General features: G+C 37.3%; 1 protein-coding gene across 2 annotated transcripts in view; it reads left to right on the top strand.

Moving 5' to 3' along the window:
- Positions 1–24942, top strand: part of LOC110207889 (aquaporin-7-like) — a 47984-nt gene that overhangs the window by 8314 nt on the left and 14728 nt on the right. For both annotated transcript variants that reach the window (XM_020985644.2, XM_020985641.2), the window contains exon 2: positions 2634–2686. In XM_020985644.2, the coding sequence (XP_020841303.1) occupies positions 2634–2684 (51 nt within the window). In that variant the 3' untranslated portion in view covers positions 2685–2686. The remainder of the gene's footprint in view (positions 1–2633; positions 2687–24942) is intronic.

The raw sequence follows: 24942 nt of genomic DNA, 5'->3' as shown, positions 1-24942 counted from the left end.
CCCAATTGCTTTTTTAAAAAATAGCTGATTTAGTATTAGAATGAGAAAGGACCTTAGAGGACCTCTAGTCTAACCCTTTCATATTAGATTAGAAAACTAAGACCCAGGGCAGCTAGATAGCGTAGTGAATAGAGCTCTGGTCTTAGAGTCAGGAGGACCGAGTTCAAATCTGGCTTTAGACACTTGGCACTTACTAGCTGTGTGACCCTGGGCAAGTCATTTAACCCCAATTACCTCACAAAAAAACAAAAACAAACAAAACAAAACAAAAAAACAAGGTTAAATGATTTGCTGGGGGTCTCATACTATGCCAAATGACAAAGTCAGGATTTGAACCCAGTTTCTTTGACTCCATATACAGTATGCTTGGAGTCAGAGATGTGGGTGCAGCTCAGCTCCTTACTACTTGAATAATATTGAGCAAATCTTTATAAAATGAGGAGATTGTACCAAATGAGCTATAAAGTCCATTTCTGTCCTCTGTCTATGTGTCATCTTTCTTTCCATTTAGCTCCTGTCTTTTGGTTTTGTTTATAGGAAAAAAATCAATATGTATATGTTCAATATGATCATTCAGTGGTACCTCAACCCATTTGACAAAGATTGCACATTAACAGTATGGAGACAGGGATGGAACCCTATTTCATTGGCAAAGGGAACTTCAGGATGAGGAAACTCCTTCTACCAATGCAAATCAATACTTTCTTGAAAACTAGTGCTTACTTTGTGTCAGGCTTTGAGCTAAACACTTTATAATCATTATCTCATTAATCTTTACAACAACCCTGAGAAGCAAGTGCTATCATTATCTCCATCTTACAGATGAGGAAACTGAGGCAAACAGAGGTCAAGTGACTTGCCCAGGATCACAGAGCTAGTGTCTGAGGCTGGATTTGAATTCATGTCTTCCTGACATGAGGTGGCTTGCAGAAAAACATAGAGGATGTCTTCCTCTACATTTTTTTGGGGCCACCCCAAAATCCTTTGGCAGGCCACAGGGTGTGCAGGCCTGCTCTAAGCCTAGTGCTCTATCCATTGTACTCTCCACCTACTAAGAATGGTGAAAGCCTTAAAACTCTGCCTTCTTTTGAGACACATTCCAATCATCACTGCAGAAGCAGACTGTACAGAACTGAGGGCTATTTTGTGTTTTTGTATATTTCTTGGTTTCTCTGATAAAATAAATAGAAGTTTTTTCTTGATTCCCTCACTTTGTGATCATTTTTTCTCTCCTAAAATATTCTTGTATTTACTTTTCTTTATCCTGTCACATTTACTTTTCTTTGAGAATGATGTACCCTCCCTTCCCAGTAGATTTTTGTTCCTTTACAGAAAGAATTGCTTTTCCTTTTCTTCTCTGTAACTCCAGTGGCTAGCAAAGCAGTCACTTAACAAATTCTTGTTGAATTAAACTGAATTGGATTGGCCAACCCCCTGGTAATGAGCCTCTCTCTATATATTGATTTGGGCTGTTCCTCTGACAACAAGCAAACAGACCATCCACTTAAATTCTTCCCAATTTGGGGATACTTGTCAGAGCTTGCATTGTGTTGGCATCATCTCCTAAAATTTCGAGTTTTGCCACACCCCGATGACATCAGAGTTGGATTTCTGTGAAAGGACCTCCCCAGATGGTGCTTTTTTTTTCCTATAGTCTGAATCAGACTGTCTGATTATTACTTAAGACTCTCTTGTAATTCCTTCCAGTACTGGGCCTAATAATAATAATACTTTTTTTGGGATTGTTGAGGGTTGGGGAAAAAGACATATATTTTTTTAAAGCTGGATACTTTTTCAAAAAAATATTTTCAAATATTTCAAATAATTTCAAAAGAAATACACAAATATGCACGCATACACACATACACAGTGGGTCTCAAAGTCTGTTCCATTTTCTGTTATTAAAAGCTTAAAATTGCATTGACTTTTAGGATATACTATGTATGTATAAACATCACATCTGCCATTTATTTAGGAGTCTTAGGATGTAGTTCATGTAGCTCTGGTGATTAAAACATTATGTTACTTACTTAGCTTTTCCTCACTTGCATTTCAACTCTGCCATTTTTTGTTCACAAAGTTATACAGATAGAGATATATGTACATGTATATGCATATATGTAAATGAAATGCTGGGCTTTGATTTAAATTGAAGTATTCCAATTTTAACACTTTCTCCAAATATTAAATGAATGAGTATATAGAACTACAAATAATTGCCTATTGTACATAAGCGTCTAAGTGGTACTTACTACAGAGTTAAAAGTTGCAAAGTACCTGTTGTTTTCTAGGAGTTTACATTCTCCTCAGGAGTTGGTTGGAGTGTGGATGAGTGGAATCCAACAGAAATGTAGCCAAACTACAAGCAAGCATTTGGAGGCAATGAAGAAAACCAAAATGCTCTAGGAATCACAGAATTCCAGATTGGAAAAGAACTTTAGAAGTCATCTTCTCTAATCCTAACCTTCCACAGCATCCCTCCTAACAAGTAAAAAGCAAGAAGGAGTCTGCTACCTCTTGAGGCAGCCCATTCAGATTCTGTACAGTTGAAATTATTAGGAAGTTTTTCCTCATAGCAAGCCTAACTTTGCCTCTGTAAAACTCCTACAACAGTTTCTTCTGTTTCTTTCTAGGACCAACCAGAACAAGCCTACTCTCTGAATGACAATCCCCGCAGTACTTGAAGGTAGCTACCATGTTTTCATATCTTGTTTTCTCCAGGCTAAATACTGTCAGGTGTTTCAACTGATCTTCCTATGGCAAAGTCTTCTATTCCATCCCAATTCTCACCACTATCTCATTTGTCAGTGGCCTCCTTAAAATGTGGCACCCAAAATTGAACACAGTTCTCTAAATGTGATCTAATAAGCTCGGAATACAGTGAAACAATAACCACAAGATCTGGATACTGCCTCTTTTAAAGTCACCCAGAATACTATGAGGTTTTTGGCTGTTTGAGTCATACTGTTAACTCGTTTTGACCTTATACTCTACTTCAACATCCCTAGACCTTTTTTTCATAGCAACTGCTATCAAGTCACTACTCTCTACTCCAGTATCTTTGAAACTGATTATCTGAAGTGTATAATTTACATTTTTCTTTATTAAAACTTTAGTTTCCATTATTTACTAAGCACCTACTATGTAGGTAGCCACTATTGCTATGGATAAAAAGACAAATGGTCCCTTCCCTCAAAAAATTTATATTCTGTTAGGGAGATAATACATGGATATAGAAGCATATATTCTCTCTGTCTTTGTCTCTTTCTCTCTTTCTCTGCATGTGTATGTGTGTGTGTGTGTGTGTGTGTGTGTGTGTGTGTGTGTGTGTGTACATGTGTATATGTATATGGGCAGCTAGGTAGCACAGTAGATAGAGTACTGGGATTGAAGTCAGGAAGACTCATCTTCCTGAGTTGAAATCCTGCCTCAGACACTTTCTAGCTATGTGACCCGATGCAAATCACTTAATTCTGTTTGCCTCAGTTCCTCATCCATGAAATGAGCTGGAGAAGGAAATGACAAACCACTCTAGTATCTCTGCCCATAAAACTCTAAATAGGATCACAAAGAGTTGGACATAACTGAAGCAACAGCAACAAAATGGATGGATAAATAGACAGACGGATAGATATAGATAGATAGATAGATAGATAGATAGATAGATAGATAGATAGATAGATAGATAGATGATAGACAGATAGATGACAGATAGATGACAGACAGACAGATAGATAGGTAGATGATAGATTAGATAGATAGATAGATAGATAGATAGATAGATAGATAGATAGATAGATAGATAGATGTATCTATACGCATAAATAGATATCACTGGGTTACCAAGACCTAGGATTACAGAGACTTTGGATACTGACCCTGTACCTTTAAGATTATCATAGAAATAGTTAGCTGACATTCTGAGAACTAGCTCCTTAACTAACATCTTGAGAATGGACAGTTAAAAGATATTTTGACAATTGTCAGTAGTCATTCTGAGAAGAGCTTAACAAACATTCTGAAAAAACCTCAGTTTGTTAAGGAAAATTCTATTTGGGGGTTTCACAGGCCTCAATAAAGAGACTCGCTCCCAAATTTGGGGTTACCACATGAGATGAGAGACAAAAGTTAAAAAAAAAAGCATTTGTGTGAAAGAAGAAAAGACAATTATGTGTCCTATTCTTCTAGGTGCTTGATAGTTTTTTGGATCCTAATTCTGTCATTCAATATATTAGTTTTTTTTTTTCCAGAAACAAGTAATCTCCAAATTTGTTATCTATTGCAATTTTACCTTGTTTTTATTTTGTTGGGGTTTTTTGTTTGTTTGTTCTTGCTAGGCAATGGGGTTAAGTGACTTGCCCAGGGTCACACAGCTAGTAAGTGTTATGCATCTGAGGCTAGATTTGAACTCAGGTCCTCCTGGCTCCAGGGCCAGTGCTCTATCCACTGCACCACCTAGCTGCCCCTCCAAACTTACCTTGATCTAAGTCATTACTAAAAATATTGAACAGCATAGGGCCAAGGGTAAATCCCTGTGGTACTCCACTGAAGACCCCTCTTCTAAGTCACCAGTGACCCATTAATAACTATTTTTTGAGTATGGTCATTCAATCAGATTTGAATCCACCTAAATGTGTTATCATCTCACCCACAGTTATTCATCTTGTCTCTAAAAAAAGCACAAAAGGTTTGTTAAATGTTTTGCTAAATTTATATAAGTATACTGTGTCTATAACATTCCTCTGATCTCCCAATCTAGTTGCCTTGTCCAAAAAACATATATAGTCATAACCTAATCTTGAACCTGTTGTTTCTCAGTGATTACTGCTTTCTTTCTAAATCATTACAAAAATATCCTTTTAACATTTTTTCTAGAATCTTTTGTGGAATTAATGTTGTTTGCCAATAATTCACACACTACTCTCTTCCCTCTTTTGAAAAGCAGAATGTTGTCCTTTTTCCAGTCCTATGATTTCACTGCCTTTCCCCAAATAGTTGACACATCAACAATAGCCACTGATAATCACATCTGCCAAGTTTTTCAGAACCTTAAGATCTGATCCTTGTGATTCTCATTGAGTGCAATCAAGTACTTACTTTCTCTTCACTTATGTTGAGTTTCAACTCCCTGTTAACCATTTTTGCTCTGTCCTTCTAAATCCAAAGATCATTCTCTTTAGAAGAGAAAATAGAAGAAAATCCCTTATTCATATTCCATCCACCTTGAGTAGCAATCCTATCAAATTGGATTTGGACTAGATGACCTTTAAGATCCCTTCCAACTCTAAGTTTATGATCATATGATCCTTTCCCTTTTTCAATCTTCCTCTGTGTCCATGATAATTTAAAACAAACAAATCTTTCCTGTGTTTCTTAGCATTCATCTCCAGCCTCAATAAATTCTGGGCTTTGGTAAAATTTAAGATGGGATAGGACACTTCCAGCTGGGGAAATCAGAGAAGGCTTTAAGGAAGGTATGACATCTGATCCTTTAAGGCAGGGAAGGATTCTGAAGAAAGGTTAGGAGGAAATAGTTCAAAGCCTAAGAGGTGGCCTGTGTGGATGTATAAAGAAACACAAGATGTTATGCCGCCTTCTGGAAACAGATAGTAGACTAATTTGGTTGGAATATAAAGCAAATGAAAGTGTGTAACAAAACAGGGCTGGAAATGGAGTTTAAAGGTGGAGGACCTTACATGCCAAGATAAAGGTATGACTTATTCCCATGGTAAAATAGCATCTACTTCAAAGTTTTAAGGAATAACTGGAATGAGCACTAACCAGATGCATAACAAAAGGAGTGGTGTTACATGAGTCTATGAATGCTTTTGACGTCTTTAAAGAATACAATGGTGATAAAAATGAACTTACTAGAATAAGGTGACTTTCACAATTTTGCTAATGAATTTCTAATGAAACCTGAGAATGCTATCTGGGCAAATTGGTTTCTATCTAGGCAGAATCTAAATACCATCTATTCTAGTTGGAGGCATAAATGAAAAGACTGTCAGATACAGTACTCATTGGCGGTTCAGGTTGAGGTTACAGTTGTGAGTACTGTAAAAAATGTTTTAAAAGGAAACAAAATGGAGAAAGAGGAGTTAACCAGAGTGGCTTAAGGAGGAGCCTCTAATCTAAAATAATTACAGCACAGGAAAAGAATTTAAAAGATGCTACAAAATTTCTACTAAATGTTTGGATCGTGTACCAATAAGCTGTTATTAAATACACCAAGCAAGGTTTCTCCATAGAGGTCTCAATGTTCCTATAATACCTTGCAGTCCAGAGAACCTCCCTCACTGTGAGAAAGTCTCTGGATTGTATCTCCAAGAAGGATAAAAATAAGCTCTGTAACACAGGAGATTTGAAAATTAAGGTTGCAATTGGGAGCTAGAGAGATGGTTAATTTTTACTAGAAAAACCAGTATGGCAAGGCTAAAAAGAGGAGAGGACAGAGACTAAGAAAAATGGCAGCATCATTTAAATCTTGCTGAGGTCAGTTACATGTTTGACAAAACACAGAGCAAGAAGAGTGTGGTATAGAGATAGAAGTTGTAACCACGTGGAGAAAGACCATGTGGTGTGGTATTTCTGTACTCTTGAATGTTGTCTAGACTCTGACTGCAGCTGGAGCTTAGGGCCATAGGGGCCAGTATCCATGGCAAATAGCATTCTCTATACCATTTTGGGCTGAGAATGAAGGGGAAGTGCTTAATCAACATCATTTCCAGCACCAGTGTTGTAAATTAACCTAGTTAAATCCTTTCTCCTGCTATGTTGAAAATGCAAGACAGATGGAATGGGGAGATAACTGACATTCTCACTTGGGGGCATGAAAAGTAGCCATCCTGGGGCTAGGAACACTTGCTATTTAACTTAATTTCTTGTCAGTATCTTGCTATTCTGTTTCCCAAAATACTTTTTTTTTTAAATTTGAATTCACAAGTCTTCTTTCCTGGTCATATCATATAGGGAATATCTGATAAGGGATCACGAAGTATAAATTGAAGAGACACTGTCAATATACTTTAATCCTGGATATAGACTACAGGGGATTTTTGTTGAGAGAATAAACTCAAGCTATAATAGTCTCGAACAGCCAGATCTCACCATAATCCAAGCTCAATTCTCATAACTGTTCAACTGTTCCTAGTGATTCCTCATCTCCAGAACTATCTCTGGTTTCAATTAAAAACCCATGAAGGGTGCTACTGGTTGTCTCACATGGCTACTGTTAGAAGAAAATAAAATAGTAGACTGAGTGCTTTGACAAGTTAAATCATAGATATACACAAACAATGCATTATGTAATAATAATAAATAATTTTTTATTATTGTAATTATTATTTTATATCTCAGATAAGTCTAACTGTATGACCCATTTAAGAGTAGAGTGCATACTGATTAAGTATATTAGGATTAGCGAAGGTTTTTTTTCCTCATATCTGTGATTTTAAAAGAATGTAGAGAAGAACTGGACTTGGCATCAGAAAACCTGGGTTCAAATCCTGCCTCTGTAACTTACTAATTGTGTGTCTCTCTAGGCTTCAGTTCCCTCATTTACAAAATGAAGGGGTTGGACTAGGTGTCATTTAAGGTCCCTTCCAGCTCTGAACCTATGATTCTATGATTTTCTATCAGTGCAGATAAGCACCTGCTCAACACCTTATATTTGAGACTCTCTTGACTGGGTCATTGTTGTTTGTCCTTCATTTTTGAAAAGGACCAATGACATCACAGAGTAATGTCTTGACTTGCATGTCTTCATGTCTTGATTCTTTCTTTGTCTCTGTCTCCGTGTGTGTGTCTCTCTCCCTCTCTCCTTTTCCCTTCCCTCAGTCCACATACAGTATCACACCCTTACCCCTTACCTGAGGGGTTCTCCACCCAAAGGGAATGTAAATTTTATTTTAATCTCTGAAGCTTTTCTTTTTTAAAAAAAAACCCAAATCATGCAGGCTCTCATTGATTGGCAGACTAGGCCAAGCCCTACTTGGTCATTGTTTGTGCCCAGATTGGCTCAGAATGAATGTAAATAGCAACTGTTTCTATTTTGGCCAGAAACTCTGAGGGTCTTTTCCTCCCTGACGGATTTTTTTTAAATTTTAGGTAAAGATGCTATCCTCTTCCCCATTTCTAGTTAAACGTTAATCACTGAATGGGCCTTGCCTCAATCAAACTGTGACCTGTTAAAGACCTTAGCTTGAAAAGGGCAAGGTCCCCCACTGCATCCTGGTCCATCTCCAGTTGCCCTGATCCATATCTGGCCACTGGACCCACATGGCTCTAGAGCAGAAAGTGAGGCTCGTGATTTTGCACAGCCCTCCTTCACTTAAATCTAATTCACTCGCATGTCATGGCATCACCTCCCTGATGCCATGGTGCTCTTCGAGAACAAAGGACAAACAACAACAGGCTTGGTGACAGGGAATACTATTCTTGTTCATATTTTTATCTCCAGTGCTTAGCACAGTGCCTACCAGTTAAGCATCTCAGTGACAAAGTGGATCAAGCATTGTGCCTGTAGTCAGGAAAACCTGGGTTCAAATCTGGCCTCAGCTACTTCCTAGCTGTGTGAACCCTGGGCAAGTCATTTAACTTCTCTGTGCCTCAGTTTCCTTACTTGTAAAATGGGAGTAATAATAACACCTACCTCACAGAGTTGTGAGGATCAAATGAGATATTTGTAAAAGGCTTAGCATAGCTCCTTGCACATAGTAGGTACATAATAAATACTTGTTCCATTCCCTACCTCACAGAAAACACTTAATAAATGCTTTATTTATCTATGTACATACACATACATCTTTAGGGAAAGGAACTTGTATGGTAAGGTCCCCTTATAAAATCAAGGAATATGACAAGCAAGCAAAATTCCACTTATATATGTGTATGCTACTTAATACGAATATTTCTGTTTTTACTTAATATATCCCATATATGAGAATCACACTTGCAGTTTCATTATACATAATTCTACCATAACCTATGACTGAAAGTCATGCCAGGAAAAACTTAAAGTCTCATCCTGAAATTTGGGCTGAAATTTGACCCTCAGAACAGTAGTGGATTATGTTTTTCCCCCTTCTAAGATTTTCATCAAAATAAACTTTTACCTTTTATGCTAACACCTCTAAAGTAGGTCCATAGCAAGAACATTAGCATTAGTACTAAAACTGTCAAATTCGTAGATGCCTAGGTTTTAACTAGGCAGGCTGCACAAGGAAAAGGACCACATTTCATTGTATTAGTTTCCTCACTAAACCTAGACTTCATGGGTTCTGCGTGGTGTAGAGGTGACCCTGATTTCTCTAAGGCTAGGCCAGAGAGGTACAACCCCTAATAGGCCCTGTAAGCTAGGTTGGCATTGCATCTATACCCAGGTGCGGTATCTGTATCTGTTGTCCATAGACCAGGAGATTTACGATCAGAGAAGCCCATCAACAGAAAATGAATCACCAGGAGATGAACTGTATTGGACACAACTACTCAAATCAAAAAGGAAATGCCCACAAAGATGAAATCATGGATCCTTAAAGAACTGAAGTAATTTTCCCCTAGCTAGCTAGGAAATGAATTGAATATAATTACACAATCTGATTTTTTTTTAATGTCTAAGGTCTCAGAAAAAATTCCACTAAGGCTTTTATTAATAGCAGTCTAACTCAACAGAAGTTTCCAGCTCAGGTATATGACCTCTGCATTTCCTTCTAGTTCTAAATCTATGATTCTATGATCCCAATTCACTCTTCTGGTTGCCTCATAACCTGGCGATGACGGCTTTGCAATCACTTACAAATCTTGTAAGACCTTACATAATAACTATACTCAGAGCTTCCAGGAGCATTAAAGTCAATGATAATAGTTACAGTTTATCTCTGAACAGCTCTGTTAAAATACAAATAGAAGGGGTGGATTCTTCTTGCTATCTTCTAAAGGTAAGTAAAAAATAATTCAAAGGAAAGGTGGTATATTCTGTCATTTATTTCATCAGTATTTTCCCTCAGACCACTCCACTGTAAAACTTCAGTTTTTATAGTCCTTTGCTTAGGTATAAAATGAAACTGGTCCCTATGACAGCACAGAGTTGAAAGCAGCTTCCTAAAACTCTCATTCTGGCCTCAGGCACTTTACAGCAGTCAGCAGCCAGCAGAAAGCTCAAAGAAATCATTTCTATCATCAGGCAGGAAGCACCTTCTGGCATGAAATCACAGTGGGGTTAGAAGCTTGCTTTTAACCACTGAATACTTTCTATCTACTTTCAAAGGAAGAGAGAAATCACCTTTTTAGGATGAAATGTTCAGGGCAGTACAGCAAGCATTTCTTTTAAAAAAATCAATATTGGTGAGTGTCATCCCCAAAAGTGACTCAGGAAGCGCAGAGTCAATATGAGCCATCTCTTCAAGGATCAAGCAATGAACTCCACATTGTCCAGTTTATATTCTGCCACTGAAGAAGGCAGTATAAAATTTCAGTTCTTCTCCAATATGTTGAAGGAGTGATCGATTATAAATTATAAATCAATTAACAAGTATTCATTAAGCTTCTGTCATGTGCCAAGCATTATTTTCTGGGTGCTAAGGATACAAATACAATTAATTAATACCCACTCAAAGGAGCTCACATTCTGACAGGGGAGACAATAAAACAAGGGTGTAATGTATGTACACACACACATATATGTGGGTATGTATATATGTGAATATAGGTATATGAGTGCATATATATATGCAGGTATATGTATACAGAAAAAACACATAGCATACTATAGCAAAAACAAAAACAAAAAAAGGTCTCATGTAAGAGGTGTTGAGAAGGCAGAAATGGCAAGATTTGGCAATTGATTGGACATATGAGATGAAGGACAGTAAAGAGTTGAATATAACACCATGTTATATACCAGAAAGATGGGAAGAATAGTGGTGCCTCCCAAGGAAATTAGGAAGTTTGGGAAAGGATTGGGTTTGGAGGGAAAAATAAGTATTTCTGTTTTGGACATGGTGAGTTTAAGATGTCACTGGGACATTCATTTTGAAATTTCTAAAGGAAATTACACACTGAAAGAACTTTTAATTATTTTAACTATGTTGGGGTTCATGAGACTATAAGTTACTTGAGGTCAGGGATTATGTCTAATTTAAATGTTGTATCTTCCTAGTACCTTCCATCATGCTCTACACACACACAGTACATACTAAAACAAAGTCCGTTGTTTTGGATTTGTTGTTATTGTACTGATGATGTACACGAGAAATTATATAAATACAATTATAGCTAGTATGCTTGTAGTCATAGTAAAGGACCAATTTTCAATCTTGGGAATTCAAATCCAACTATGAAAATCAAACTAGCAAATTCTCAATCATTACAGATGATGCTTATTTTGCAAATTTGAATACTTAAATGCACACAGGGTCTTTGTATTCACATTTAATATCTAGTTCACTTGTCTTTAAAGAACATCTTTCTTACCAGTATCCAGGATCAAGCACATTCCTTGCAGTAATTGTTGGCTAATTCTCACAGATAGTTTCTAGTAAAAAGTGCATATATGTGATGAGCTCAGGAGAAAGACCATGGCTAGATCTATAGATTCGGTAGTCATCTGAATGGAGATGATACTTGAAGTCATGGGAGCTGATGATCTCTCCAGTAAAGTAATTCTCTATTAAATAGAGAAGAGGCAAGACAGAGCCACGGAAAACAACCACCCATAACAGTCTCTAATCTTGCAGAGTAGTAGCATCTTTTCATTTGTTTTTGTTTTCACATTAACATCTAACACACATGTACTTGAACAAAATTATATCTAGCCATGGCAAGTCCCAATCAAGTCTTTGGAATCAATGGCCCTCACCCCCCATCTTCTGACAGATGAGAGATAACATCCTACCCAGTCATTCTGAGGCAGCTCATTAGAGGCCCTTGACCCAGTTTGTCCTGTATCTCCCCGCATTTTGCCACCATTTGACACAAGGAAGAAAAAAAAAGAACTTTTCTATGTCCTTCCATCATTATTTCACACATCTTTTCACTCCAGGGATATTATCTTCCCTGAATTTCAATCACGTAGTTTGGGGAAATTACCTTTGACAGCTTCATTTCCTTCAGCTTTATATCCGAATTGTTATTAAAGATTGAACTTAGTTCCATATCTTTCACGATATCTCTTATCCAATTTCTCTTTAATTCAAGGACTAAAATCCTCATTAGTCAATTCTCATTCAAGCTTTTCATTGAAAATTGGGCTGGACTTGATGCCCAGAAAAATTGATCAGTGAATATTTATTAAGCACCTACTATGTGCTGGGCATTGTCAAATCCTAAAGCTGATGTAAACATTGATAGCCAAGTTACTTAATCTCTTAGAGTTCATTACTTCATCTGTAAAATGGAGATAAATAATACTTTCACTACCTACTTCACAGGGCTGTTACAAAGAAATTGTTTTATAAGCTTTAAAGTTACATAGAAATGGAAGTTGGTGTTATTACTGATAATTGTTATATCGGCCCCTCCCCATCATCTCTTATTCTCCACTATAATATCTTAACGTAATGTACATGATAGCCAACATTTTTTTTAAAACTGCACTTGGGATTCCATTGGTATAGAGAACTTCCCGTGAGAAAATTTCCTCTACCAATGCTCAACTTGCAAAGGTAAATCAAACATGCAACAAATATAAAGAAATTCACTTCCTTTCCAAAGTTCTGCCCTGCATGTCTATTGTGCTTTCTACCAAATAGAAAAATCTGTCCAAGTTTTTGAGGCACACCAACTTCCAGCCCCAGTCTTTCTTGGTGTGGTCTAGCCTTGAGTGATACTCAAATGAAATAGGATTCTATGAACTAATAATGTTCAATGACACTCAGCATCTCAAATTTATCACCTTTGGCAGCACCAGAAATAACTGGTAACATAGTGGACAAAGTGCTGCACACTGGAATCAGAAAGAGCTTTGTTCAAATCCAGCCTCAGACATTTACTAGCTGTGAGTGTGATTCTGGTCAAGTCACTTAACTTCTATCTGCCTCAGTTTTCCTAACTGTAAAATGGGGCTAATTATAGCACTTACCTTTCAGGGTTTTTTGAGGATCAAATTAGATAATCAAATTATAGATAATATTTTTAAAGTGCTTGGCACAGTGCCTGACACATAGTAGATGCTTAATAAATATTTGTTTCCTGCCTGCTCAACTTCTTTCCTTTTTTCTTTCTTTCCTTCCTTTCTTCCTTCTTTCCTTTGGAAGGTAGACGTTTTCATTGAGAGTGATTTGTTCTCATGAAGGTAAAATTATAAAAACACACAAGAAGAGTTAGGGATTATTTTCCACCACACCTTCTCAGTCTTTCCAAATTCAGAGAAACTGCCTAAGTTTGCACTGTCAGAATAGCGCTCTTGAACCCTGCCTCACCTTCCTGCCACTGCAAGGCATGGGATGTTAGAGGGCCTCAGATAATTATCATGTATACATTAGAAATATTTTTGTATACAAAGAGGCATTATGGTGCATTGCAAATAGGGCTGGACCAGGAGTCAGAGAGCCTGGGTTAGAATTTTGGCTATGCCATTTACTCCCTGTAAAACCTTTCCAGGCTTCAGGTTGCACCTCTGAAAAATGAGGGGATTAGACTAGATGGTCCATAAAATCTGTTCTAATTATAAATTTTTGATCCTATTGCTTATATTCCACTGAGATTGTTAACTTTGCAGTGATTATTGATGATGATGATAATGATGATAGCATTTATACGGTACTTTAAGGTTTGCAAAGCACTTTAAAAGTATAATATCCTTTTATCCTCACAACAATCCTGGGAGGTGGGTAATATGAGAAGACTGAGGGCAGCACCTTGTAATTTGCACAAGGTCACACAACTAGTAAGTGTCAGAGGTCAAATTTCAACTCAGATCTTCCCAATTCTAAGCCCCCTCTCTCCACTACACTACCAGTTGCTGAGAGTGGAAGAGGCAGACAGATTTGTGTTTGATATGAGAAGAAACTTTCTAATAATTAGAGCTATCAAAAAGTAGAATGGGAAGAGAAATTAGATTTGTCCTATTTAGCCCTAGAGGGCAGGATTAGGAGCAATGGGTGGAATTGGTAAGAAGCAAATGTAGACTTGATGTCAGCAAATTTGTTCTAACAATTAGAACTTTTCATAAATGGAACTGACTTCCTCACTTTGTTATGGATCTGCCACACTGGAAGCCTGGCTTAAAGTAAACTGGATGGCTACTTGTGGAGTGTGTTGTAGTGGGGATTCTTTTTCTGCAATCAGTTAGACCATATGGCCTCTGAGGTCCCCATCAATTCTGAAGTTCTGGGATTCTATGACCATGGCTAACTCTGTCTCTTAAAAAAAAAAATTCACTTCTTTGACTCAGTGGATATTAGTCAAGAATGATTGGCTTATCTAATCAATCTAATACCAGTCATTTACCCAGTCCACATCTTCAACTCTTTTGCACTTCACCCATTCCATTTTTCTACTGCTAGCACCCCAATCCAACACATCCTAATGCTAATCTTCAATTTACTGTAATTTTAAACTTAAGAAAAATGAATTTTTGAAAACCATCAGCAAGTATTACATGTAATAAGGATAAGCTAGAAGCCTTCCCAGAATAAAGAATGCTCATCATCACTACTATTATTCAATATTGTACTAGAAATGTTAGCTACAGGGGCAGCTAGGTGGCGCAGTGGATAGAGCAGTGGCCCTGAAGTCAGGAGGACCTGAGTTCAAATGTGAACTCAGACCAAACACTTGACACTTACTAGCTGTGTGACCCTGGGCAAGTCGCTTAGCCCCAAATTGCCTAAATACAAAAAATTTTTAAAAAAGAAATGTTAGCTATAGAAATAAGAGAAGAAAAAGAAATTGAAGGAATTAGAGTAAGGCAATGAGGAAACAAAACTAATAGTCTTTGCAGATTATATGACGGTATACTTAGAGAATCCTAGAGAATCAACTAAAAAACTACTTAAAATAATTAACAACTTTAACAAAGTTGCATGATATAAAATAAACCCACATAAATCATCAGCATTTTTATATATTACTAAGACCAGCAAGAAGAAACAGAAAGAGAAATTCTATTTAAAATAACTCTAGAAAATAGAAAATACTTGGGAGTCTACTTGCAAGACAAACCCAGGAACTATATGAACACAATGACAAAACACTTTTCAAACAAATGAAGTCAGATGTAAACAACTGAAAAAATGTCAATTGCTCATGGGCAGGCCAAGCCAATATAATAAAAATGACAATTCTACCTAAACTAATTTACTTATCCAGTGCCATGCCAATCAAACTACCAAAAAGTTATTTTATAGAACTAGAAAAAATTGCAACAAAATTCATCTGGAAGAACAAAAGGTCAAGAATACAACATGAATTAATAAAAAAAAAAATGCAAAGGAAGACGCCTAGCAGTACCAGATCTCAACCTATATTATAAAGTGTTAGCAAAACTATCTGGTACTGGCTAAGAAATAGAGTAGTGGGTCAGTAGAATAGATTAGGTACACATGACACAGTAATAACAACCATGGTAACCTAGTTTTTCTAAGCCCAAAAGACTGCAGGAAAACTAGAAAATAATAAGAGAAACTAGGTACAGACTAGCATCTTACACCATATACCAGGATAAGGTCAAAATGATTTAGACATAAAGGTTGATACCACGAGCAAATCAGAAGAGCAAGGAATAGTCTACCTGTCAGATATATGAAGAAGGGAAAAATTTAGGACCAAACGAGAGAGAGAGAGAGAGAGAGAGAGAGAGCGTAATGATGTAAAATACAGATAGATTTGATTATATTAAATTTTAAAAGTTTTTGTGCAAACAAAACCAATGCAACCAATTTTAGAAGGAAAGCAGAAAGCTGGGAAACAATCTTCATAGCAAGTATCTCTGATAAAGGCCTCATTTCTCAAATATAGTGAGAACTGAGTCAAATTTATAAGAATACAAGCCATTCCCCAGTTGATAACAAGTGAAAGGATATAAACGAGCAGTTTTCAGATTAGAAATCAAAGCTATCTATAATCATGTGAAGAAATGCTCTAAATCACTTTTGATTAGAGAAATGCAAATTAGAACAACTTTGAGGTAGTATTTCATACTTATCAGATTGGCTAATATGACAAAAAAGGAATATGATTAATGTTGGAGAGGATGTGGGAAAATTGGGACACTAATGCTCTGTTGGTGGAGTTGTGAACTGATGCAACCATTCTGGAGAACAATTTGGAACTATGCCCAAAGGGCAACCAAACTGTACATACCCTTTGATCCAGTAATGCAGCTCCTAGGTTTATATCCCAAAGAGATCATAAAAAAAGAAGAAAGGAGGGGCAGCTAGGCGGCACAGTGGATAGAGCACCAGCCTTGGAGTCAGAAGGACCTGAGTTCAAATCCAGCCTCAGACACATAACACTTATAAGCTGTGTGACCCTGGGCAAGTCACTTAACCCCAGTTGCCTCACCCAAAAAACAAAAACAAACAAACAAGAAATCTACCAAAACTACAGTGAAGAACCAAAACAAAAATAAATGTTTAGGGGGGAAAAAAAAGAGGAAAGGAGCTACGTGTACATAAATATTTATAGGACTTCTTTTTGTGGTAACAAAAAAAATTGGAAATTGAGGGAATGTCCATCAACTGGGGAATGGATGAACAAGCTGTGGTATAGGAATGTAATGGAAAACTATTGTGCAATAAGAAATGATTAGGGGCAGCTAGGTGACCTAGTGGATGGAGCTCTGGCCTTGGAGTCAGGAAGACCCGAGTTCAAATCCAGCCTCAGACATTTGACACTTATTAGCTGTGTGACCCTGGACAAGTCACTTAACCCGGACTGCCTTACCAAAAAGCAAAAAAAAAAAAAGAGAGAGAGAGAGAGAGAAATGATTAACAGGAAGATTTCAGAAAAACCTGGAAAGACTTACATGAACTAATAAAAAGTAAAATGAGCAAAACCAGGAAAACATTATACACAGTATCAGCAACATATGCTGACTTAGCTCTTCTCAACAATACGTGATTACACACAATTATGAAGGACTCGTAATGACAAATACTATCCACATCCAGAGGAAAAAAAACTAGTAGACTCTGAATACAGATCTAAGCATCCTATTTTCACTTTATTTTTTTCATTTTTTTTTCTTTTGGTCTGATTCTTCTTTCACAACTATGACTCACGTGGAAATATGTTTTACATGATTGCACACATATAATCTATATCAAACTGCTTACCATTGTACAAAGTGAGGAGGGTAGGGAGAATTGGAGAAAAGTTGATACTTAAAATTTTGTAAAAATGAATGGTAAAAATTGTCTTTACATATAATTGAAAAAAACTGTTAAAAAAAGACAAATGAATATGCTTAGAACTCATTTCTTGATTGCACATTCCTTTCTTCCCCCTTCTTTCCTATCTCCACACTCCCCAAATTCACATACCTAAATCTTGGGGTAGATACGCAGAAAGTCAAGCAAAACCTGATGTGTTTTCTCACTAAGCCAATAATGCCTATTTCCAGGGATATTTTCAGATATAGCTGACTTAGGACAATTATCAGAAGAATCCACAATGTAAGCCACCTTCCTCAAATCCAATAAAAACTGACTCCCCCCAAAGAAAGTTATACTTTCTCAAATACCTACGATATTTTTTATTATGTTATTTTGATTTATCAGCAATCATTTCCATAAGCTTTTGAGTTTTAAATTTTTCTCCCCCTTCCTTCCTCCCTCCCTCCCCAAGACAGTGTGTAATCTTATACAGGCTATACATATACATTCCTATTAAACATATTTTCACATTAGTGATGTCCTAAGGAAGAATTAGAACCAATAGGAGGAACCACAAGAACGAGAAAAGAAAAAACAGAAGAAAAAAAATAGCAAATAGTACCTTTAATCTGCATTAAAATTCCATATTTCTTTCTTTGGATGTGGGTAGCATTTTCCATCATGAGACCTTTGGAGATGTCTTAGATCCTTACATTGCTGAGAAGGGCTAAGTCTATCAACGTTAATCATCACACAACGTGGATGTTACTGTAATACCCATGATTTTCAAGCACTTGGTCTTCATCTAAGTTCCCTTTGTTCAGCTGAACTCAAAGTATTATTACCTAATCAGGCACATTTATTTCATCTGACATTCCAACTTTCTGCTCCTCAGACATAGGATTCAGAGCAAATCTTTGCAATACACCCTTGCCTGGACTAGCCCCTACAGACATGCCTAGATATAATGGCATTAAAAGTGACAAGAACCAGTTTTTCAGTCAAGGAAGAGTAGAGGAAGAGAATTGAGTTGCTCTCACAATTCCATGAAGTCAATCAATATTCCTGAAATATGAGTTATTCATCATGGCTGTCATCTACCTGAATCAATTTTTCTTGTGAATGTGGCCGTCTGCCAACTAAATCTATGTTGAATATCCAGGAAATATGTAAGGTTGAAGGAGCAGAACAAAAAAACAAACAAACAAACAAAAAACACCCTCCCCCACCTAAAGGAATTTTGCTCAAAGTTTATTGTGCTCCTACAAAGCCCTTGCAAAGGGCTACTTTTCCAGCAACCTCTACCCCTTTCCCTCCCCCCCCAAAAAAAAGAATCCATAAATGTTTTTCAAAAGAAAATAGCTGTTTTTAATCAAGGTTAAAAAAAAACACTTAAGAATCATAGGATCATAGATTTAGAACTGGAAGTCTCCAACCTCTTACAGATGAGGAAACTAAAATTCAGAAGAGTAATATGATTTGATTAACATTGTAAGCCTAGAAAGTTCTGAGGTGGGATTTGAACCCAGGTCTTCCCACTGCCAAACTTTCAGGTTCATCTGGGAGAAGGGCTCAGATGAGGACCAAAGGCCTGAAAATGATGATATGTTTAGTAAGAAAGCACACCATTTGAATGTGAGCAATTTGAAAGCATTTCTTTGTAACCCCAGCACTTGGCACAGGGCCTGGCACATAGTAAGTATCTAATAAATGCTTGTTGATTCATTTCTTTGAGGAGAATGAGTATTCAGGAGATTTGGGAAGGTTGTTGGTAGACATTTTTGAATCACTTGAGACATTCATATAGGAGCACAGGAAAAAGGAACGAGTTTTCCCTTTTGCCAGAAGTGCCAGAAAGAGCTAATATGGAAGGGGAGTTGGTTGGAGGGCTTTTTTTTTTTCACTTATTAGGGAGGGAAAATTATTAATAGTCTCCCAGAAGAAAGAACTGGTTTCAATAGACAATAATTGCCCATTTTAGCCAAAAAGGTAGGAGATGATAACCTGTGAATCAGGAACTTCTCCATTCTAATTAGGGAAAATGCCAGAACTAAAAGAAGTCTCTTCATCATAGTAGGATAACAATAAAACATACTGCTCTGCCTTAAAAGGGAGCTGCCTAGAATAATTGGTTCATTTCTAGAAAGCTCTTTAAACACCTTCGGTGTTTATGAGCAACGTGATGATTATCAAACTTTATAGAAAGCCACTCCCTGGGAGAGGTCACCTGAATGCACTGTCAGCACAGCTGGAGTCAATTTCAAAAGCTAATCCAACAGGCTGGTTTAAAGAGCATTTAATCTCTAGTAAGTAACTGCAAATAGTTTTCACTAGAAAGATAATGCAAAACTTCTTTGAAGGTGGGGAATGCTAATGTGCACCTTTTAGGGAAAACTGAAATGTACCAGATCATTATTTCCCAACATGTGATGTGGGACTCTGAAGGTCTTCTACAGTTACAGTGAAGGCTAATAATTTTAAAAAAAATGAAGTGGTGAGGGAAGAGAATCCAGAAAAAAAAATGTGACTAGAGGTAGCCAGAGGAGGGTAAACAATGGGGCAAAAAGGTTACCACGTACAGTAAAAAGACTTGTGAATAGAGTGCTGTCTTTATAGTCAGGAAGACGTGAGTTCAAGTCTTACTTCTGACCCATATTGTCTGTGTGGCCCTAAAGAAGTCATTTCTCAGGGGCAGCTACGTGATTCGGTGGATAGAGCACCAGCCTGGAGTCAGGAAGACCTGAGTTCAAATGTGACCTCAGACTTATAAAATTTACTAGCTGTGTGACTCTGGGCAAGTCACTTAACCCAGTTGCCTCACCAAAAAAAGAAGGCACTTCTTACTGCCCCAGGAGCTCTCTAAGACAAAGATCAGAACAGTTGTTAATATGCACTAGTAAAAAGAATTTTCTCACTCTTAGAGTTCATTATACATATGAAATCAGAGGGAACAATAATTATCAGGTACATTGGGGATAGAGAGACAAAAAAAGAAACAGGTCCTGCCCTCTAGGAATTTAAATTCTATTAAGGAAAAACATGTCAAGTCACTGTGCTAAACTCTGGGGATACAAATACAAGCAAAAGGAAAGATAATCCCAATCCTCAAGGAGCTTCCATTGTAATGAGGCAAGACAACATATTAAAGGGGGGGGCGGGGGGCAGCTAGAGAAGGTACCTGACGGGAACTAGCCAATCAGAAGAGGGAACCATAGGCTAGCGTCTACTTCCACTTTGAGAAGTCCAAGAGTGAAGTAAACTTCCAAGGTGAGGAGGCTTCTGTAGCATGGTAGAGAAAGTCCAGAGTCATGAATGAAGCCTATGATTTAAATATATTACACATCCATTTACATATAATGAGTATATTTAAAATTATATAAAAATTAATAGGGGCAGAAAATCAGGAAAGCTAGCCATGAAGCTAGTTGTAGGGGAATGAAAAAAATTATAAAAATAAAGCAGGATGAAGGTGGAGAAGCAGAAAGATGGAGCGTCTGTTGATATGAACCTTAAAAAAAGAAAAATAAAAAGTATACTTTATTTAATTCACACTAACTATAAAGAAGTCCAGACTAAATTATTTAAAAGTCTATGTGGGGGAGTGGGGAGAAGGGTTGGGGTTGGAGCAGTCTGAGGAATTCAGTTTTAGTTTTTCCAGGTACCTATGGTACCTATCAAGCAAAATTAATAAAATATTGACTAATAAAAAGTTCTTAGGAATTCTCAATCATTAACAGATAAAAGTAATTTCTCACTAACAGAGAAATTATTTGTCTGTATGTGTATGTATTTGTAAAGTGCTTGCAAATAGTCATAAGTATTTTAAATTCTTCCCCCTACAATCTTGTTCACATCCTTAGGGCTATTGTGAAGAAAGTATCTCATTTTATAAAGCACCCTGTAAATTCCAAAGCACTCTCAAGATGATTATTATCATACCTATATTCATTTATAGAGGCAGCACGATATCATAGAAAAAGAGCTGGCCTCAGAGTCAGGTAGACCTGACTTCAAATCCTAAGATATACTGTCAATGAGAAAAAGGGTTGTTAAGCTAAAGTTTAAACTGCAGGACCAGTCTCTGAATTATCACACATTCCAAACCAATGGACAAATTCTAACCAAGGTTTACTCTATGCAAAGGAATGAGAAGGGGTGTTCCTACCTCCTAAGTTAAAAAGAAATGCATTTTAAAAGTTTTGTCTTACCCACTAGGGGGCACCTACCACCCCAGGTGAATTTTCTTTGGGTCTCAGTTTAATATTCGTTTGTTTATTCAACTAGTATCTGTTGAAAGTTTGTGCAAACCACAAACTTAGGTGCTATAAGGGAGAGGATAGAATCCCTGCCCTCAAGAATTTTTAAAGAGATAAGACAATTTTATAGTTTATGGGTCCATGATTTTATCTGCATGCATCCCTCCACTAATAAAGATTGTAATCTTTCCTTACCTTCTTGTTCTGCTTCCCATAAATCCTCTGCAGACTATGTGAAAACTCAAATAATGCTATAAGGTAGAATATGATTGTATAAGAGTCACAATGTGACAGATTCAGCGCCACAATGAGTTACTCGCCTTTCCCAAACTTCTAGGCTTCATAAAGCAATATCCCCCTCCTTTCTAAGTTACTTATAAATTGACAAGGAATCTGAGGATTTAGTAATGTCCATTGTTGTTCTAAAATTCCCAGGCCATCAGCAGCAAGTAATTTGTATCTTAAAACTGCTACCCTGGCCCTTCTTCTTATGTTGAATTAATCAGCAGAGGGAAGGATGAAGGGCTGTGAAATATGCCCCATCACTAGGTGGATGAATGAGCTGTCAAGCAGGATCATATCGGCCTCTTACATAATTTTGTCTGCAGTTCATATACTCTTTTGGCAGAGACAAGAAAGCGCCTTCAGTGTAATCTATAGAAAGCACTGTGATTCTTTGTCAAGAAGTAAAGTGAGATATAGATGGGAGTTTTAAGTATGAAATATGTCCCAAATTCAAGCCAATACACTCTATAAGCAAGTCTACAGGAGACAATGTTTTCATTTTCAAACTATTACGGAATTCCTGCTTTCTCACATGAAACTTTTGTAAAAATCATGATTATTAGATAGGGATATACATCTTCCAGTGCCTTAAATCAGAATGACATTTCATTTGAAAAGTGGAAATTTGACCAAGGACTAAGATATATTTCATTATATTAGCTCTTTGCTGTTTAAAATAAATGGTCTGCTTGTTTCATTTTACTATCCCAAAGTTTCTCTTTCTTATGACTGCCTTAGCAATGGATTTTGCTAATTAGACAAATGGCCTTCACCTATGAGGTGCCAAAGTTGCCCATGATGAGAATAAGAAAAAGGACATGGGACACAGGTGAAGAGATGTTGCTTCTAGTCCTTAATTCTCCTCTAGGAAACTCAGATCACTCTCTTCCAACTACCTCAGAACGGAGGACCTCCATTCAAATTTTATTAAACACCCTGAGGCCATCCATTCAAGTTCCCTCTTCTGCACAACTCATATCCAAGTAACTGTATCTCCCCATTCACTCCTCCCTCGCTCAAGTGTGAGAGGAAGAAGTGGCCCTTCTTGCCAAGGACAACCCCTTTCTTTACTTTTGCCCTTAATCCCTTTTCCTCCAGGACCTTAGCCGTTTGGTTATCCCTTCTCTTTCCTTAATTTTCAGTCTCTCTATATCCACTCATTCTTCTCTGTTGCCTATAAATGTATTAAGATTTTTCCTGTCCTGAGAAAAAAAAATTTAAAACCTTCACTTGGTTATTCATTCATTAAGCTATCATCCTATATCTTCCCCCCCCCTCTCTTTTTGCTGAGGCAATCGTGGTTAAGTGATTTGCTCAGGGTCACACAACTAGTAAGTGCCAAGTATCTGAGGCCATCTTTGAACTCAGGTCCTCCTGACTCCAAGGCCCTAACTCTATCCACTGTGGCACCTAGCTGTCCCTCTCCTTTCTTTCTTAACCAAACTCCTAGGAAAAGCTGACTACCTTCCTTGCTTCCACCTTCTTATCTTATGCTGTTGTTGTTCAGTCTTGTCTAAGTCTTCATGACCCCATTTGTGGTTTTCTTGGCAAAGATAGTGGAGTGGTTTGCCATTTGCTTTTCCAGCTCATTTTACAGATGAGGAAACTGAGGCAAACAGGGTTAAATGACTTGCCCAGGGTCATACAACTAGTTAGTGTCTGAGACCAGATTTGAACTCAGGGAGATGAGTCTTCCTGACTCCAGGCCTAGAACTCTATCCACTGTGCCACCTAGCTGCACTTTCAAAATTACTTTGTCTTTATTTTAAATGTTTTGCATTTACTTATACATGTACATGTATCCCCAAGTCAAACATAAATTACATGAGGGCATGGGCTGTCTCATTTTTGTCTTTCTATCTAGCCTAATGCCTGGCACATAGTAGGTACTTAATACATGCTAGTTAAATTGAATTGGCACAGCCCCTTATCAAAGATGCCACAGTTGTTAATGGGGCATTGCTGCAAGACTGGCTTTAACACTGTTCTCTAGAAAGAAAAAGTCCAAGGGACCTACTGTCAAAAATCAAAGCAGAATTTTAGAGCCTTGTGAAGGCAATCCAAAAAAGAGAAAGAGGACAAGCTACTCCATGGTGAAAGGTATTAGCTCTAGAATGAAAAAACCATCATGTGAACATAGGCAAACCTCTCCTCCTCCTAAAGAACAACTTTAGATGTGTAACAATGTCTACATTAGAAAAGAAGTGCTTTGGCAGATCTATGATTTATTTAATCTGTATGGGTACTCTCTCCACCAGTGCAAATACTAGCCGCCTACAACTTAGTAAGTCAGTTTTACGAATTGCTGAGCCAAAAGTCATCATCTGTGTCCAACCCCAAGAGGCTCCTCTCTGAATAAGCTAGTCCGGACTTCTGATGATAGTCTGTCATTGTCTCCGCAGTTGAAGCCTTTCCTGTTTGGTCCCTCCTCTTTTCAATTCATAATTCACTCAGGTCTGACCATTTCACTGCCCTATTCAGCAGTCTTTAAGGGCTTCTTAATGATTTTACAACGAAATACAAATTCCTTGACTTGATATTCAATGACCTTCCCAATATTATTGGAATCACCCTACCAATTCAGATTTATTTCATATTATTCCCCTTCATAAACTCTACATTATTATCAAATTGGCCTACCAGCTATCCCCAGACTTAACATTTCATGTGCCACTATGAATATTTCTACAGGATGCCCCATATGCTTAGAATACCTTCCTCCTCAACCCGGCCTCATAGAATCCTTAAGACTCAGCTCAGGTTCCACTCCTTTGCTTCAGGAATCCTTTCCTGATCCATAGAGTTATTAGTATTCTTCTTTTTCAAATTTCATCTGATCTTATATTTATCTCAGTATTTTATTTACCCAAATAGAAGGTAAGTTGCTTGAGGACATAGACCATTTTCATTTCATCTTTATATTGCTATCATCTAGGACGTAGTAAACACTTAAAAAATGTTGCTGAATGAATGGTAAAATTTTGCCACAATTTGTGTTCCACTACCATAGTGGCTGGTTCACCTCCCAAAACAGGAATTCACTACAGGTGACTCTGGATACTATGATCAAAACAGTTTTAAAAGAG

This window comes from Phascolarctos cinereus, unplaced genomic scaffold (assembly GCF_003287225.1).
Source record: "Phascolarctos cinereus isolate Bilbo 61053 unplaced genomic scaffold, phaCin_HiC Scaffold_4;HRSCAF=312, whole genome shotgun sequence".
NCBI classification, from domain to species: Eukaryota; Metazoa; Chordata; class Mammalia; order Diprotodontia; family Phascolarctidae; genus Phascolarctos; species Phascolarctos cinereus.
The sequence above is the reverse complement of the archived record's forward strand: the minus strand, read 5'-3'. Positions and strand labels throughout refer to the sequence as shown.